At 38.7% G+C, this 19,553-nt stretch overlaps 2 protein-coding genes across 2 annotated transcripts in view; one reads left to right on the plus strand and one right to left on the minus strand.

The window, feature by feature from the left end:
- Positions 1–2,090: 2,090 nt before the first annotated feature.
- On the minus strand, positions 2,091–2,610 carry LOC132233399 (large ribosomal subunit protein uL24-like). The gene has a single exon (XM_059694033.1). It carries the CDS (start codon positions 2,579–2,581, stop codon positions 2,153–2,155), a length of 429 nt encoding a protein of 142 aa, XP_059550016.1. The 5' UTR covers positions 2,582–2,610; the 3' UTR covers positions 2,091–2,152.
- A 3,947-nt stretch (positions 2,611–6,557) lies between these two features.
- LIX1 (limb and CNS expressed 1) overlaps positions 6,558–19,553 on the plus strand; it is a 47,747-nt gene continuing 34,751 nt past the window's right edge. The window contains exon 1 of the mRNA XM_059691854.1: positions 6,558–6,949. Coding sequence (XP_059547837.1) covers positions 6,868–6,949 — 82 coding nt within the window. The 5' untranslated portion in view covers positions 6,558–6,867. The remainder of the gene's footprint in view (positions 6,950–19,553) is intronic.

A 19,553-nucleotide genomic window follows, 5' to 3' on the forward strand; every position in this document is an offset into this window, starting at 1 on the left:
GTGCTTTGGATCTTTGGTGCCCCTTCAAAGTCACTCAGACCCACAAACTCCAGGCTGTTGTCCTGGTCCTGAAACGGGACAGCCCTCACATCCAGTCCCAGGTTTTGAGTCTTACTCTCCCCAAAGTTTCCTTCCTTCTTAGAAAACCAAGTTTGGTTATTTATCCCCCTGCACCCCTATAATAAGCCTTCTTATCTTCTCACAGGCCCAAGAAAACCCATCTCAATAAACAGAAGCCCTGAGTGGAACATTGCTGGTTTCTTGTGGGGAGGTGGGAGAAGAGCAGTGCGGGGAGCAGTTCTCTTTCTTTGAGCTCAAGGCTATTGAGGTACCTTAAGAAGATCAGAAAAATATATTATTCTCTAACTTGGTCTTTCTCCAATTTTCAATATGTGGAAAAATAGGTCTTTCTATGAAGTTTCCTATTCCTCCTTCTTTAAACAAATTTTGAAAAGTCATATTTCTTCTGTGTCAGCAGGATGCATGCTAAGTGCAGTGCTCTGGTGGTGACTACATAGGAAGTAGGATGGAAATTATAGTTTACAGCGTGAAATGGATGGCACAAGGCTTTTATCTTAATGTAAGCATATCCATAAGTGTAGCCTGAATTGAATTAAGAGCCTACCACTGATGCAGTCTTACAGGAAGCTTCATCTAAAATAAATGGAGCTGTGAAACTACTGGCTTCCTTGCGCTTAACCTCTCCATCAACTAATCTCAGATTTAAGTCATTTGTTTAAAACCAATAAACATTCTCCCTAGGTTTGTTTTAATCTAATATTCATTTTTTCAGAGTCTAGATTTTCATTTTAATATGCTCATTATTATTGCAAATATTTAAACATCTCATACAATTCATGCCCTCAGAAACATGACTTTATCTAAAGAAGGCAAAAGGTAGCTCTGATTAGCTCTTGTAGAACGGAGTGTGTCTCATTTCTCAGCATGCCCCCTACTGAAGACAGATCTCATCTCTATTTGAAGAGTGGCTCAGCGACTCAGCTGGAGTTCAGATACCCCTTTTACGCTCAGTCTGATCACTTTATAGCCACAACTTGTATAATTTTTTTTTCTGAATACCCAACAAAGTAAATTACTGTTCTGGACAGTAGGATCTGGTGGGTGAGTGGGGGTGGTTTGTGAGAAAATGCAGGAAGAGGGAGATGAACCAATAATTACATAAATTTTTATGAAAGAGAAAATATTGAAAAGGCACTGGCAAAATCCACTTTAAAACAAAAATTTAAACTTTCTTTTTAAAAATACATATAATCCTGAAGTCAGCCAGCTATTGTTAAGATAATCAATTTTCACCAAACACATATCTAATGACCCAAAGGCTTGATATCATCATCTCCAATCTTGTAAATTTGAGCATCCAAATTCTTCCACCTTTAACTGAGTTTATCCTGAAAGTGTTAACCTGTAAATTAGCTAAGCCTTCCTTCATGATATCTTTGATCTATAAAGTGTTTCTTTTTTTTTAAATATATTTTATTGATTTTTTACAGAGAGGAAGGGAGAGAGATAGAGAGTTAGAAACATCGATGAGAGAGAAACATCGATCAGCTGCCTCCTGCACATCCCCCACTGGGTATGTGCCCACAACCAAGGTACATGCCCTTGACCGGAATCGAACCTGGGACCTTTCAGTCCGCAAGCCGACACTCTATCCACCGAGCCAAACCGGCTAGGGCTATAAAGTGTTTCTTAAAGAATCAATTTTACTTCTCTTTGGAAAGCAAATACAGTGGCAGACCTGGATAACTGTTTACACAACACAGTCAAGGTGACAGAAACTTATTCAGGATCCCCTTCTACACATAGAAGGCTCAGGTAAAGGAGGGGCTTGCTTTCATGATGCTTTCTGGTTAAGGGTGCTGACTCTGACTGCCCTGGCAAGGGAAAAGGGCAGTTCACTCATGGTTTTTATCTGGTGGGAAGGAAAATTATTTCATGAAAGCATTTTATATAGTTTTCTATTAAAAATGAGGAAATGCACATTCTTTAATCTGTAGATAGGATATTGTTAATTTCTAATTATTCATGTTCTTAAATATAGTGAAATATCAATGAACAAATGCCTGAGATTGTTCTTTTATTTATTTTTTTTCATTTTAAGTTTTTAATGAAAGTTGTATATAATATTACTTTATTCCTGCATCTTCTCAATTGTTTCTTCCTTGTATTTTCCCTTTCCTACTTGGTGAGATTTGGCTTTACGTTCATGGATCTTTTTGCGGTCTTTGTCCAGCTGTAGTCTAGTGATAACCACCTTGCTGGGGTGAATGCCCACATGAACCGCTGTCCCCTTAGCTTTCTCCTGTTGCAGTCGTTCAATGTAGATGACATATTTCTGCCTGTAAACCTGGACTACTTTGCCAAGTTGCTGCCCTTTGTAATGTCCTCGAACCACCTGAACCTCGTCATCCTTTCGGGTGGGCATGGACCGAACATTGTACTTCTGTCTCAGCTCTTTGGAAAGAGGAGACATGATCTTCCTTCGAATGTGGGAAGGTGCATTGAAATGCCTTTTACGGTTCTTGCTCCAGTCAGAAGTCACAAAGGGGTTGAACTTCATTTTGACCGCTGGTGATCCTACGATGGCCGCCTGAGATTGTTCTTTTATGTTGCCTGTGTTTTTAAATTTGTTTTGTCACCTAATCTGAAGTTGCCTTTCTAACTGACCCTCTATGAGAATACCTTGATTCAAATTTAGCATTGGTCCCTTCCCAGTTGAGAGTAAACGAAGTTGATGCTAAGCAGCCATTCATTTCTTCTACTGTCTTTTCCTGGCTGACACTAAACAGTCATTACCTCTGCAAAGTCAGTTTCTCCATGGCCTTTCTTCATCCTCACACTCCACTTGGACCTTCTTTGCCAATCAGCATTTAGGCCCTTCCAGTTCCCTCCACCCATCTCCCATTGGCATCTGCAGAGAGCTACTGTCAGTCATTTCCCATTGCTTTTGTAAACTACTTGCTCTCTGTATTAATTTATTTAACTGCATGAATTCAATTTTTTTTTCATTTTGTTTACTTTATCTTAAGTTATTTAGTTTTTAAGAATAAAGGCATTAGTAAGTAAGTGAAAAAATTATTTCAGGGAAGATAGTCTTCCTAAATCTCATTCATCAGCTCTCCTTCCCTGAGTCACCTGATGCCTTAGAGATGAGTAGTGATAGATTGGCTCAGGCTCAGTGACTGCAGGCATATTCTTTGGAGTCTGCATGCCTTATGCTGAAATCTTTAGGATCCGGAGTCTCACAAAACCTCGCTGCAGCCTCACCTACTGGCCCGGCTCCTGCTTCACTTACCCTGATCTCTTCTTCCAGGGCAGAGTGGATTAGCAAGTGGGGAGGTAAGGAGGATGGTGGGAGTTCCTTCCTGTTTTTAACCAAAGATGTTTCTTTGGTGCATTCATTGTTTTCTAACATTCTGGATGTTATTTCAATTATGCCCCTGCCTTCTTATCATTTTTGTACCTGAAATGAACTATTCAACAACAAAAATATCATTGCAATGATAAGAATGAATTTTTTTTACCAGCAAAATTAATGTTTCCATAGCCTGTTTGTTACATTGTGCACGAAATGGTGCAAAACATACCACTTGATTTCTCATCTCAAAGAGTTCTGTACTTCCTGGAAGCTCGGTGCGTGTGCTACTGCACTGAGCCCTCCCCTTGCACCATGGGATGACAGCTTCATCGCCGAATATGTCAGTTGGGCGCTGTTTCTCATATTTCTGAGTAGTACTCTAACAGGATTTGTAAGACCATCATTTGGTTTTCACTGTAGTCATGTTCCCTTGTCTCAATACTTTGATTTTGCTTTTGCCACATTCCTACAGATGATTGAGGCTGACATTGAAATCTAACATATGAATTATATGCAGACTCTGTACCAAAATACAGGTTATTCAAAAAAAAATGTATACACACTTTAACAGCTGATAGCTCAATTTTGAAAATGAAATGTATTTTAGTAAACACTGCCTTGCCCTAGCTGGTTTGGCTCAGTGGATAGAGCATTGGATAGAACCTGTGGACTGAAGGGTCCCAGGTTCGATTTCAGTCAAGGGCACATGCCCAGGTGGAGACATGCAAGAGGCAGCCAATCAATGGTTCTCTCTCATCATTGATGTTTCTATCTCTCTCTCCCTCTCCCTTCCTCTCTGAAATCAATAAAAATGTATTTTTTAAAAATAAAATAAATACTGCCTTTATAATTATTCAAAATGTGTGTACATTTGGGGGGGACACCCTATAGGCACACTGCCCAGGGATTGCTCAGGTTCTTCCACCAAAGAGAATGGCCAGAAACTGCTGGATTTTTCTAGACTGTCTCACAACGGCACTTTCAGATGAGACATCTTTATGGGAGACAAGGAAGAAAAGGGTTTCAGAAAGCTGCTGAATGAAAGGGCCTCATGAGATAAAGAAACTATAGTAACAGACTGTCATGTTGTATAACCTTCCTTCCTAGAATTCTTATTTTCATTTTTTAAAATATAACATTAAAGAACATGATATTTTTATGAGATTATCTTTGCAAAGCTGGTTTTTGGCTCTCTAATTTGCCTTCTTTAGAAAAATCTTGTAGAGGTTGAAGATTGGTCTATTTAATGAATTCTTGCTTTACATTTTAGTTAGCGTTAGTGGTATCTCTGAATCACCCTATAAATTTGTGTCTCTCATATTGATGCATGGATATGGGGCCGACTGCGGGAATAGAAATGATTTGTTTGAAGACCAGTCCAGCTTTAAGGAAATAAATATGTGACTTTCCAGAAAGCTAGAAAACATTTGAGAATATTTATGCTCATTTGCAATATTAGATCTGAGAGAGAGCATCCAGCTCAACTCCCTAATTTTCTAGATATGGACTCTGAGCCCAGAGAAGTTGAGTGACTTCTTTAAAGTTATTCAGATAACAAAAGTCAAATTCTAGATCTTATATTTCCAAATCTACACTGCACAACCAAATATTTTTATGTAACATTGGGATTAAATTTAAACCCATAAAAAATCCATTTACCAATTGAAATCCCAGCATCAATCATTTCTAATTTTTGTTTTTATATTATCAGTCTCAGTCCTTTGAGAATTCATATTTTTCATGTTTCCCTAGTGGGAAACTTAAATATTTTGGTTTCCAATTGAATATCACACTGAAAGTACTTACATTCATTGATACTTTGTGTCCAATCAATGTATAACAGTTTGGGGGTTTTTGTCTACAAACCATCCAATTTCCCTTTAAGTGATAAACTGGTAGCAAAGCTATTGATTTTCTATTTGGTACAGCCCATGATAAGTATACTTTGGGACCCTAATTACATTTCTTAACATGAAGTGCTACTTCGTTCAAGTTTTTTTTTTTTTTTAATAATAATAGGTGTGCACTCTAGGGCAGCCTCACGCCTGTTGTGTGTGGCATATACTTGCTGTGGGCATTTGCCAACTGACAGTCATTATAATAATAATTATTATTACAGCCCATTCCTTCAGTTTCCTTTTATTAAGCCCACCACCCTTCTATCAACTAGCTGAAGAAACTGGTCACATGGAAAACATTTTATTTTTATAGACTTTAAAGGACTGGTTACAGTTAATCATATAATACAACATAATTGTGGAATCTGAAAATTGGAAAGAACACTGGTAAGCAACCTCTGTGTCTATTCTGGAAAAATATTTTAAATAAAAGTAAAGAAGTCTTTAACAAGTTTTCAACAACTAACGTAGGTTGTAGCCATTAAAATCAGTTCTTTTATATCTGGTCCAAATCCTTATTATCGCACTGGCAGCTCATGACTTATATTTATGTCTCCTGTGGAAAGATGAATGCTGTGAGTAGTATAAACAGAAAAAGAATCTGTTTTCTTAAGATCTTTTAATAACTACCTATATTCTCTTGAACAATACATTTTTTTTTCTTCTGCAATTTTTTTTCCCCTTTGGAAATGGCAAAAAATAACATTTTATTAAAAGGAAAATTTGGAACCCATTAAGTTAATGTACTTATGTGAATCTCCTGCAATTTTTAATAGAAGTAATTATTATGAAATGAAAGGAAGTGAATGATATCAGAATTCATTAACATCAATCTTGGGAATGATTTGCTTTGAAGGATAAATAGGAAAACAAAGTTCCCAGGCAAGCCGAAAGTCAGTCCGTGAGTTTTTGTTTGCCACTGCTCATCAGGCTAAAGTGTCTATAATTTGGACTGGGGGATGGGAAGAGTCAGGGAGGGGGACTAAAAACTAGGCCTCCAAATAGATGCTCCTGAATTCAAATAGAGGCATAATCTGATGCCTGGCTACATTCACAACCTTTATAGCATTTCTTTACCAAATAAGAATTTAGATTATACTGATTCTGAGCTGGAAGCCTTGACCTGGAATCTCCTTCGTTACTAAGGAAATGTCCTTGAGAAATAATAACCTTCTTGCTTCTACATGCCTGAGAACAGCACATTTGAAGATGGGGGACCAAAAGAAATACCCAAGTCAGAAAGCTGCAAGCCATTCAGGCAAAATCTGGTTGGAGAGGAAAGCTGTTCCCACGATTAGGGAGCTTCCCCAGCTAGCCTGTAGGTGGGTGTGTTTAACAGAAGGAAGCAATGGAAACCTGCCTGTCAGCCAGCCTTTAGAGCTAATTAGCTCAGCACACAACAAAGATAAGTGAGCCTGGGAGGAGGGCCCCCTGAGGGGTCTTTAGAGTCTGGGAAATGTCTGATTGGCAGATGTTAAAAGGGATTCTTTGGTAATCCTGTGCATCAATGAGCTGCACAAATTCAGTCCAGGACTGCAAGAACCCAGGCATGAGGACACTGTGCAGCAGGCTCACACAGGCAGACCCAAGATGGACAGAACCTTGGAATCCCTGAGACACATCATTGCCCAAGTCCTGCCTCACAGAGACCCAGCTCTAGTCTTCAAAGACTGTAAGTACTGAAGGGGAAAAGTTGTTTTACTTTTTTTAGAAAATAGTCCTAAACATCTAGTCACATCCTATTTAAATATGATTTCTTTTAAATCTCTGTAGTCGTGTGCTGTGGTCTAGTGATGTTTAACTTGTTCCTGACTTCAGTCAGAAGAATGATTTCATTTCATTTCACCTACGGGGTATTAGTTGCCGGGTTATTTTGTCAGTGATACATCTTGCTAACGGCTTAGAAGTCTCTCCTAAAATCTAAGGCTCACTTAAGACTTAATGAACTTTTCCAGATGCGTTTGTAAAATGAAGCAGACTGCTACTAAGGTTAAAATTAAAAATAACTTGCATATGATAATAAAATATATACTTGCTAATCTGTTTAATCTTTAATAACATATATTAGTTATGTTAAATCAAGTATTGTGTTTGTCTGAAATTTTTTTGTTGCAAACAAAAGTTAATAAATCACCACTGAGCTCTTAAATTTTGATAACAAATTATAACACATTAGTTAAAAGGCCAATGAAATTAGATGTCTTCCAACCTCTGCAACACCCTTCCCTTCTAAAAAATCTAAATAGCTATGGCAACGTTATTTAAAAATCTTCTTTTAATGATTATGAAAAATAACTCAATCAAGCTTTCCAAACCTGGCAGTACTATTAAACCATTTGTCATGTAACTTTGTTTCTGGAACCAATTTGATTTCCTGCTGCTGCAAAACAGACTGTCTTCCCCCTGTATCTTATCTACAGTGGGTTTCATATTACAAAGAGCTTCTGAAATAGAACTTTGCTATGGAACTGCCCAAAAGGTAAAATGCATATGGATTTTTTTTTTCTTGTGCTTCAATAGGTTACAGCTTTCTTCTTTGTAAATCTTGCTATGTTTGTCTCCATCAAAACTTCAATGGTTTGGATTTTTCCGTTCTGATTGCTGAATAATGTTAGTTTCCAGATGTCCTTTTAGTTTATATTTCTCATATGTGTGATGAAAAAAAAGAAATGTTAGGCCATTTTATTCTATACATTTTTCTTCTTAGAAATTAAATTATAACTAATTTTCCCTTTAACACATAAAATGAAAGATCTTTCTTTCTCTCTCTCTCTTTCTTTCTTTCTTCCTTTCTTTCTTTCTTTCTTTCTTTCTTTCTTTCTTTCTTTCTTTCTTTCTTTCTTTCTTTCTTTCTTTCTTTCTTTCTTTCTTTCTTCTTACATTGTATTCAAACATGTGTCAATAGCTATGTTAGGACTAATAAAATCACTCCCTACCCCAATCTAGCCTGGAGTCTATTCAGGTTTGGTATGTTTCTTTAAGTGAAAAGGGAAGGAAAGAATGTGTGTCTCATACAATAGCCCTGAATTCACCAGTGAAGGGTAAAGGGCCCTTGACCTGCCCAGAGCTTTGGATAAATTGTGTAAGACCAGGAGGTCTTGTGCTGAGGGCTTGGTTAGTGGAAGCAGTAAAAAGAAATACAGGGAAAATTTTTCACTGAGTTCATTGATCATTGTGAATTTAGGAAGTTTAATCTGAAATCATGGCCCACTTTTTAAAATGAATTAACCCCCAAAATTGTTTACAGTTTAGCATAGAGAATAAAACAGAAGAAGGGCTAAAATAAAGCATACATCATGTTCTTTCTGTCATCTAGGTCTTTGCAGAAACTCTTTTATATGGAAAATAAAGGAATGTCCCATTGTATGTATTTCACTCATTAACATAGAATAGAAATTTGACCAGATAGCATTGCCTGCTTACCCTAGAATGGGCTGCTACTCTGCAACTGACTGCATTGCTTAAAAGGTGTGAATATCACAACCCATCCTCTCCCTCAGGTGTTTCTAATCTGAAAAATGACCAAATGAAAGTGAGCCAAGTGGCAGATTTCTGCACCAGGAGTTTTTATGACATCAAAACATCTAGCCACTCACCGTGCTCCTGGCATAAATGGGAACAGGCTTACTACTTTCTGGGGCAGAACATCAAAAGTCCGCCTGGGCCTTTGCCATGCCTCGGCAACCTCCCGTGTGCATGCCAGAGTTTAGCACACGGACTTATTTTCTTTGGCACACCTGTAAGTTGCTGCCACCACCTTCCTGTTTTACACAGCCTATAGAACGCCGCCGCCAGCCTTGAATGGCAGGTTCTGAGCAGCCTCCTCTCCTCATCCCCCACCCTGGCCCAGGCTCTTCCTTGCAGAAGAGAAGGTTAAGCACTTAAGCACATCACTGCCAATTGCTTAAGAAAAATTGTTACCTTACTTTCCTGCAAGATGAAAAGGCAATCCAAGAATTTTAAAAGCCCAACACAGTTAAACAAAGGAGCGTAAAAAAAAAAAAAAAAAAAAACACTGTAAACGTGTTTTTCTAAATTTCTTTTCTATAAATGCAAAGGCAGTTTTTTTCTCTTTATTCTTTAGAAACGCATAATAGAGGGGATATAAATGATCATTTTTATTAATTTCTTGCTCTCAGTTGGTTTGTGATTTTATAAAAAAAAAAAAAAAAAGCACTAGTAAATTGAATTTTCTCTTCACATTGGTTAGGAAAAGCACCCAGAGTTTCTAGTCTGAGACCAATGCCCATGGGGATAGTTACAGTCATTTAAATAAATAAGATTTGAATGCATGTCTCAGCCAAGGAGGCCTTCCAAGTGGCATTTTGCAATTCATTGAATCCCTCGTTTGTTTTAGGCAAGGTGTTCACCTGGCTGCTGCTGTCATTTGTTTTTCATTTTCTTTCCTTTACGTATTTTATTCATAAACATAGAATAAAACGACATTTTTTTCCCCTTTTCCCTATTTTACATCTCAAATGAAAAATAATGGAAAGACATCTTTAAAAGGTGGGCTCTCCACTTGAAGTTTGCTCTTTTAAGCTGTCTCTGACTGTTCCCCATACCTGAGTGTCCCCGCTGTGTAACAAGAAGCACTGGGAGTCGCCACACCACCAGACAGATACTAGGGCATATCTCCCTGCTGCCTTCCACTCGTGTCTTTCTGCAACATCTCATTTATTTTCGTGTCATGTGTCACAACCAAAGATGAGCTATCCTAAACACAGCCCCTGTCAGGTCTTTTAAGAGAGAGTGTGTGAGCTTCCTATTTGTTTGCCACTGTTTGACAGTTTCTCACATACTTTCTCAAAGGAAATCACCGCATGATTTCAAGGTGGCTGCACTGTCAGATTCTACTCTGAGTGTTAACTCTTCAAATTGCAAGAACACAGTATGCTTATCTGCCATCTTTGGGACCTTTCTTCATTGGTGGTAATGCTAGGATGCCAAGAACTCATGACAGACATGATACTAGGAACCTGAATCCTTCATAGTAATGCAGATATTGTTGTATATAGATGAGGGAACTGAGGCTCATGAAGGTTAAGGTGACTTGCCCAAGGTCACACAGCTAGTAAGTGATTGAGCCAGAATTCAAATTCTATCTTCCAACTCCTCACCTTTAGTCACTGCCAGACATTGCCTCTCAGAGGTGTTAAATGATCATGTCATGGCAATACCTTCCAGGAAAACAGGGGGGATTGAAATGAACTCTTCTGGAAGTGTAGAGGGAACCCCTTTAATGGGCACATCGGAACAGTATGACAGAGAGTGAAAGGGGAAGGGCATTTTTGAGGAGCGAGAACAGCTTGTCCAAAGGCAGATCAGGCAGTACAAAAACAATGCATGGGCCGGGAGGAGCAGGGGAGAGGGAGGCAAGGCTGAGGCAGGTGGAGTCACCATGGCACGCAGGCAGTCGGGAGCCATTGGAGTTAACAGTGATCCTAGATTAGTTCTGGAAGTTTATGGCTTTCTGTTGCATTGGGGAAAAGATTATAGTGACATCTGTAGGAGGTACACTTCCTGATACTAAGTTGAGAGACAATTACAGCTTTTTCACAGCAAGAATTATTTTACCCATTCCGGCAAGATGCAAGCTTTGTAAATGTAAACATGCCTGTAGGGAGAAACCACATTCACTGTCTGAAGGCCAAAATCAGACAAACTTTCTCAAGCAGATGGTTAAAAAGCTATCTGAGTTGTCATTGAAGCCATGAGAATGTGTTGTTTCCAGTACTGATTTATAAAGTGACATGTTAGATTTCACCAACATGTTTCCCCAAATTGTATAATGAATAAAATAAGATGGACCCTTTACTAAACATTGCACAATTAGAAGGAAATATCTCACATATTTGAGGTGCATTAACTCTTCCATTTGGGGAAACACTTTTCTGCATAAAACGTCTTATTTATATCAGATAGGTGAATATTTCAAAAAGTATTTCTTACCCTTTGGAAAAGTTAGACCAGACTATAGAGCTATTAAAAACCTCTTAGTAATCATGAGTCTGGCTGTGTGCAATGCGAAAGAGCAAGATCCTCAAGAGCCAAGTATTTCCTCCATTTCATGCTTTTTAGTGTAGTTATCTAAGTCTATAAATTTAATGGTACATGTGTGTTTTTTGCATTTCACAGAAAAGAATGCAGTAGGATGTAAGAGATGAAGGTATTTGTGCAGTAAAATCTCTACACATATTGCACTGAATTCACCATGTAAAGTATGTCTGGAAGAATATGGTTAAAAGGACCTTCACTGCTCACTAGCTCATTTTAGAGAAATTATTGAATCATAATTACAATAATTTGAACTGTGGACATCTGGTTTACTGATGCCAATTTTACTTTAAAAATTTATGCTGAGATAATAACAACTATTTTTATTTGAAAATGCAGATTTCAGTTCAGATATCACTGGGATAAGCACCCTTCTCCTTTTTTTCAGTAAATACACATTTGGCAGAGTTTAAATACTGAAAGTCTCAGTCCCAGAGGAAAATTTTTTTAAATGGAAAAAAACTAAGTGGCTTCTTGAGCACTTAATGGCCATATCTGTCCTAGTATATTTATTTCTCAATGTATAAATAAGATTTAACAAATCAAAATAAAATGTGATTGACATTCATCCGGTGATCAAATCAGGTGCCTCTTCATGGTCTGCTGTCTCTTAACATAGGCTTTTTTTTTTTAACAGTTAAGATTTGTTAGCCTGAACTCAAACTTTAACAACTTCTGAAACTCATGTGTTAAGTTACAGCCCATAATAGGATACAGCTGCCCAAGGGTGAGTTTCTAAGTTATGAATTTTCTGTTTAAATGATACGGTTTTACTGATTATGTGCTACAGATTGATTTAAGAAATGTAAGACAACTTTAGAAGCCTTTCATAAAAGAATCTTCTTTATTTAATACACTTCACAGTGAAGTTTTAACCCCAAAGACTCATTTCTTTTCCTCCATGTTCAAATGCTCATGTAAGTTTAGTGTAAGGTAGTTAAAACAATCTTATTTTAAAAGAAAAAGAAATAAAGAGAATCCTATTGAAAGTTTAATATTGACAAAATAGGCAATTATTACACTCCCTGCAGTTTTCTCTGTTCTCTCTCTGGTGTCCATGGAATGCTGTTTGAATTATGGTTTGGGGTTTTTCCCTGTTGCGATGATAATCAGTTGATCCCTATTTTGATCTCATCCTGTTAGGCAGCTGTGGGAACCCATCATTTAGTCACCACTCGTTTGGCGCTTATGGCCTGTACTGTGTAGTTTATATTCCTCTCATGTGGCTCCGCACTGTGAGTTATGGCCTCACTGGCATGTTTTTGTCCACACCTAAGTTGGAAATCTCAGGAGGGCAAAGTCACAGCTTGCAGGTCCATGGAACCCCCAAGGTGCCTCCCATGGAACGAGTACCTAGCAGGTGCCCAGCAGACCTGTTCTGATTGTTGGTTGGTTGATTTCCTCTTTCACAACCTGGGGAAGATTTTTCCTATTGTCAGGTGCTGTTCTATATGATGAAATAAACCATAACCAGACCCTCTAAGTCAGTGGTTCTCAGCTTTGGCTGCACATTAGAATCACCTGAGAATCTTTTTAAAATCCTGATTTCTGGGCCTCATCCTCCAGAAATTCTGTTTCTTTGTTACTAATGTTGTGGCCTCACCCCATAACAAAGAAATAGAATTTCGGGAGGATGAGGCCCAGAAATCAGGATTTTAAAAAGATTCCCAGGTGATTCTAATGTGCAGCCAAGGTTGAGAACCACTGTTCTAAGTCGTCATCCCCTGACACCTTAATCACAGCCTACTTGCATGCGGGGTTAATTTGACAGTCAGATGAGACTGGAGGGAGCATGGAGTAAGAGGGGGTTCTGAAATAAACACAGCCCTCAGGCGACTTCCTTGAGCACTGCCTCAGGTTGGCCTTGGTAGAACAGCCTGAATCATCCCACATACCAACCGCATTGGTATGGTGACTCAGGTTGCCAATCCTCATACCCTCAGGGTCTACCCTCCCTCAACTGTGAGGGACCAAGGGCCCTTCACCATCCTCTTTTGGCCCAAACTCTGTTCCTTGAACATAAACCCTCATTAGATAACTGTGGCTGGGTTTTGAAGAGCTTTTTTATAACGATTGTTCCCAGGGATGATATGTTATATGTGTACGGCCAAATTTGCAAAGATTTGACTATTTTAACTAAACAGAACTGGTCAGTGAAGTAATGTGTTTTGTTTTGTTTTTTTTGCTGTTTGTTTGTTTGTTTAGTCCTTGGTTGGTAATCTAAAATCAACAGTCCTAAGGCCCGATGGAACACGAAAAGATACAGTCTTCCTGAATGGTTAATAGATTACATTAGGTTTTTATTTTACGTGGCTTTTGTGATATACGACATCATCTTACCTAAGGTGCACATATACTCCACACATGGAAACTCAACTTGCTGCTGAGGTTTACTCCTGCTATACTTAATGACTTTTTTTTTCATTTGTCTTTGCAACTCCCTCTTGCCCCTTCATATTCTCTCCCCTCTGCCTTTGAAAAATATCACCATGTACTTCCAAAGATACAGAAAAATAAATGTTAAATTTCTTCCCACCAAAGTTCAGCACTTTAAATTTTAAAAATGAAAACTAAACCAAAAAGAATGATATACTTCTTGCATATTTTGGAGAATTTGCTTAACTTTGTAACACACTTTGTAAAGGATCATGATTCCCTTGAAAAAGTGTTTGGGGTAGAGGATGGGGACCAGAAGAGAAGAAAAAGCCAACAAAAGAAGAGACATAGCTGAAGGAAGGAGTTGGGCACTGACAGGAGTGTTCCCAAAAGACTGTTTCTCTGCTGGGAGCAAAGCAGGACTCCAAGCATCTCAGTCCTGCTGTGCGGCTGTGACCACCTTTAGAAAGTGTCTGCACAAAAGAAAAAGAGGCCCAAGTTTCCGATACATCGTACCCGACGTGCGAGCTGTGTCAGCAAGATTCCATTATGTGGCCAAAACTTGGCAAAGCCTGAGGATGGTTATAAATGATTAGACAGCTGGCTGGTGGTTCACCAAGCCCAGCACACAACGCGAAGGTACCCTATTTTGCAGCCCATTTTGCATGAATGGCAAATTGCATCATACCTTGAGCTTAACCCAAATGATTTGGGGGTCCTTTTCTTGTTTTTGTATTTTTTTCCTCAACAAAACTAGAATAGCACATTGGCAAGAACAAGTTTTAGATGATTAAATTGCAAGCATAGAACGTACTAATTAACTTTAAAATATCATCTGCTAAGGCTAATTTAATTAAAGGTTATATTAAAATATTACAGAACATAAATCCATCTGTTTGGAGGCAAAAAATCAATTTGAAAATATGTTAGTCATCGAGAAAGCCTCTTAATGATGTATCCTTAAATGGTAGCCTTTTCAATTTGTCTTTAATTGTTTTTGGCAGGGTACATTTTACCCAGCTAGGATTTTTTCTCATATAAGGCATAAGGAAAATTGGTTCTTCTTTTCTGATAGATTTATAACATACTTTTATGATTCCTTTTTGCAGACAAATTATTGTCTTCCATGCAGGACTTATATTAGGTAATTGAACTGGGCAATGAACTATAATATTTCTACTTTCTTGAAGCATAAGCAGTCGTTAAACATTAAGTTAAAATAAAAGTTAGATACTTGCTGCAGTTTTTGCTAAGAGCAGGTCTATTGCCTTTAACATTCATTAGAAAGTAAAAAAATTGGGATAAACATCCATATTTCCAATTTTGAGACATGTACCATTTCATCTATTTTCTGGCTATAATGAAGTTTTGACTTTACTGGTGAGTGATATCAAAAGAGCTTTCTCTTTTCCATCTCTGAACTCTCCACATACTTTGGAAATAAATTAAATAGCACAATGTATACAATTAGAGAATTTTCAGACTTATCGCCTATTTTTAGAAGGTTTAATGATATGGTTTCTAAACCAGGAACAGTCCACTTCAAAGATGCAGCATGCAAGTATATAAGTAGGCCTTTTCATTTCCTCCTTCACCGTCTCTTACCACAAATAATAGCTAACACTCTGGAGCTTACTATATTAAAGCTCTCTATTCTGAGCATTTTTCATTTTGAGCCTTACAGCAACCCTGTGATGTAAGTACTGCATTTACAGACAAACCTGGGGCAGTTAGGTCGGTACCTGACACTGGTAGAAACAGGAATCAAATTCAGGCATTCTGGCTCCTGAGTCCATAATTTTAACTACTAAACAAATTGCCTGCCTGTTGATAAAAGGTGGAGAGACAAGGTGTGGTCTGAATTTTATTGTGTTTGAACCAGTGCCTTTACTTGAGGACTCTTCTGTGACATACTCCATAATCCATGGGGCATTTGCATCCACTACATTTGCAGAATTCCCGTATGAAAACATAGATCATGGGTCCCTACCGGCATCTCCATTGTGTTCAGTCTGTGAAAATGGCAAGCGCTGTATTTTTAGGATAAAAGCCTTCTGAGTGCCAGTTATTGATTTCCTTCTCTGATGGGATTCTGTGCTCTTTCCAGGAAGCAAGACTCTCTTGCTTTATTCACCTCCTCCTCACTTAAAAGACTTTTTTTTTTTTTGCCCAAGCTCCTCCCTGAGAAACATGCTTCTTGTGATAACCCAGATGCAAAAGAGCAACCACACGTTCTCTCCAAGTGTCTGGGCCCTTCCTCTTCATGGATGGAACCACCACAGGCAGCATGTCGCGTTAGCAAGGGGAAAAAAGGCATTCTCTGATTCTGGTTTTCTCTCCCTCTTGGGTATAGCTGGGACCCCAGGACAATGGGGTTGGTTTTCAGTCATTAAAAGGAGCTAAGTCCCCTTACCCGTCTCTTATTAAGTCATACTCCCTTCCTCATGGCACCCTTTCCCATCACTCCCTTATACAATCCCTCAGCTGAGGCATTAGTAGTTTTCTTACTCTTTTTTGTCAAATACCACCCTCTCTCCTTTGGGAGCACAGTTTCTCTTCTCCTATCCTAGTCTCCATCTCATGTCTCTGAGATGGCTCTGTGTAGGCCCCACTTTTATGCAGATTTTTCCTGACCTTTTCAGTCCAAATTCATCTACTTTTTTCATTCTATTGATTTAATTATTGTATCATCAATTTTTAAGTTTTAAAATCAATCATTTTAAAATCAATCACTGTTCTATATTGTAGCACTTTAACATTTTGTTCACAATTGTATTGTGAATATATTATTTTGGGTACTGTGAGACAAGAGTACTCAACATCCCCCATTTGGGATTTTCCTAAGCCCTGCTTATTACGAAGGTCAAGCCCCAACTGCCAAGTGGCTAGCTATCCCTTGTCTCCTCTGACCGGCTTCATCCTTCTGCATATACTCCATCATCTCCAGCTGAAGAATGGCTGCTACCACCACATCCATGCTGTGTGGGCACCATGGTGGTTTATACATGAAACTTGCCATTCCAGAAGGAAGTGCTGATCTCTCCATGAATCATAGTGACTTCACTTACCTTCTGTACATTCATTCAGTTGCACTCAAACTGTTCAGATATGTGGAGTTTTCTTAGATTCCAAATGAATTTAACAACTGCTTCTAGATGAATAGCCCTGTGCTGGATCAACCAAGGAAGCTCTAGAGAAGAATGAACCAGAGCCCCTAGCCTGACTCTCACAGTCTGCTGTGAGTTCATTTCCAGAAAACTGCTCTACAGGATGAACTATCACAAGGTGTTTCATTCCTCTGGCCAGAAGGACGTCCAGCCAAATCTGACTTGATAGATTTAGCCTTTGCTGAAGCTGATTGAGGATTCCTGCTAGAGTGAATCAAAGGGTAGATAGTGAAGGGGTTAACATCGCTGGATGTCTTCATTGGTCAAATGTCTCCTGTGAATCCCTCAATGCTGAACTTTATAATCAGAAAGAAGCTTAAGGAAGGGGAAAATGAAAACATCATTTATGAGAGACTTGCTTGGGGATCTAATTACCACTCTGAAAAATCTGTCATGAAGAAATTTCAAAACATAGTGAAAAGAAAATAGCCATACAAAATAGTCTATAAACTGCATAGCAAATTGTCTTGGCGTCACTACACAAAATATTTAAAACTGCCAAAGAGATTTATCTTAGTCAGCTCGGGCTGATGTAACAAAATGCCATAGTCTGGGCAGCTTAAGCAACAGAAATTTATTTCTCACAGTTCTTAAGGCTAGGAACTTCAAATTTCTGAAAGCTTCGGTACTTAGTGAGAGCCCTCTTCCTGGCTAGCAGATGATGGTTGGGAGAGGAAGCTCCGGTGTCTTATTCACAAAAAGGAACTGGATTTTTATGCTATTATTCTTAGAATAACGACATTTTCTTTTAGTGTCCATTGAGACAAAGTAGAAACTTTTGAAAAAGAACTTTACTAAGGTTTGGGAGAAACAATGCCTGACCAAAAATGATGTGTTCCAGACTATAACTTCCTGGCCCTGAGGTGGAGGGCACCATCACACAGACTTGACCTTGACTTTTGCTAACGCCCCCCTGTCAACACCCTCCTCAGTCTTTTGTCATTTCCTCTTGTTTCTCTTGTGGTCTCTCTTTTAGCCATCTTTCCTTGAAAGAAGGTACTCTACTGGGATACCTAGTTACAGCCCCCTCTGAGCACATAATCAGTGGGTATATTTATACCATTGCTTTAAACCAGGGCAAAGTGCTGGCTGAAGACTGGTCATCAGGATACCTGTCCACATACATGCAGACTGCTCATTCCATGTGACAGTGCCAACCTGGAAACATGTCATATCACTTGTATGAAAAAATATTAGCTTTTGCTTCCTTTGACTTTGGAAGAACAAATGTCAGAAAAATAGCCCCTGGGAAGAGCTAAGTGAAGTGATTTTTATGAAGAGCCTCCTATGCCTCCCCTACCAACAGCCTCACAAATGCAGCATATTTTCCATTCCTCTGACGACATTCAAATACTCAGCTAACATTGTTTATGCTCCTACTATGTTCCAGACATTGTGAGGAAAATGATATAATTCTTCCTCTGAAGAGAACTATTTATACATGAAAACAACTTAAATTCCATCATAATTAGGGAGTGTCTCAGGATAAATGAAGAGCATGTATTATACACTCAGGCAAGAACTAGGTTTAAAATCCCAGGTCTAAAATTGAGTAGCTGTGTGACTGTACCCTGAGCATCTTGAACTTCTTATCTATAAGTTGTGGATGATAAAAACCTATTTTCGGGGAACACTGTAAGGATTAAATGAGAAAATGCATAGTGCCTGGCATATAATGGGTACATGGTAAGGGAGATTAGAATAACTTCTTCCTACAGCAGGACTTCTCAAACTTCAACGTGCAGCGGGTTGCCTGGCAACCTTGTTAAGAAAGCAGATTCTGGTACAGTGGGCCTGGGTGTGACCAGAGATCCTGTCTTTCTAACAAGTTCCCAAATGATATCCATGCTGTTTCTCAGAGGACTGCAGTTTCTGTAGCAAGGAGTTAGAGATTTTTTTTTGTTTTGGTTTGATTTCTTAGGAGTTGATACTGGGGGCAAATCTTAAAAAAAAAAAAAAGAGTAGGTGCCATTAAAGAAGACAACAGACAGTGGAAAGAGGACACGCCAAGGAGAGAATGGAAATACGGGTCTTTCCAGTAACATAAGAAGCATGGGACTATGGAAGCCTGGAAGGTCATTTGAAGAGAGAAGTTTGGAATGAGAAAGAATATCAAGACATAGGGTTTCCCATGCCTTGCCAAGGAGTTATTTATCCTGTAGGTAATGAGGGACTCACGGAAGGATTTAAGAATCTGTGAGTGATTTGATCAGCTATGAGATTCAGAAAGATTTTCCTGGAAACAATTAGAGGATGGTTTGGATGGGAGGGTGATTGGAATCAGAAAGGTATTGTGATATACTTGGTGAGCTATGAGCCACTGCAGCAAAGGCAGGATAAACTGAGAAGAAGTGGGGACTATGGAAGATGTCAGGATATGGAACTGACAAATCTTGGGCATTTATTTAGCTAGAGAGAGAGGAAATGAAGGTTTCTGCCAGGTTTCTGATTTAGGTGACATCACACTCTAAGTAATTCGGGAGGAAGAGAAGAGTTGATGGAAAAGAAAATAGCCGAGTTTGGGAATATGTTAAATCTGGGCAACATACAAATGGAAGTATTTATTAACTAAGCTGGGGTTACAAGAAAATGTTTGGGAGCTGTCAGTGCATATTATGGTAGATAAAGTTAGGGAGGTAGGTTCTGTCATTGGAGGAGAACAGCAGAGAGAAGTAA

The sequence above is a fragment of the Myotis daubentonii genome, chromosome 4 (assembly GCF_963259705.1).
Source record: "Myotis daubentonii chromosome 4, mMyoDau2.1, whole genome shotgun sequence".
Lineage (NCBI taxonomy): Eukaryota > Metazoa > Chordata > Mammalia > Chiroptera > Vespertilionidae > Myotis > Myotis daubentonii.

Coding starts and splice junctions, on each gene's coding strand:
- LOC132233399 (XM_059694033.1), bottom strand. CDS start 2,581: ATGAAGTTCAACCCCTTTGTGACTTCTGACTGGAGCAAGAACCGTAAA.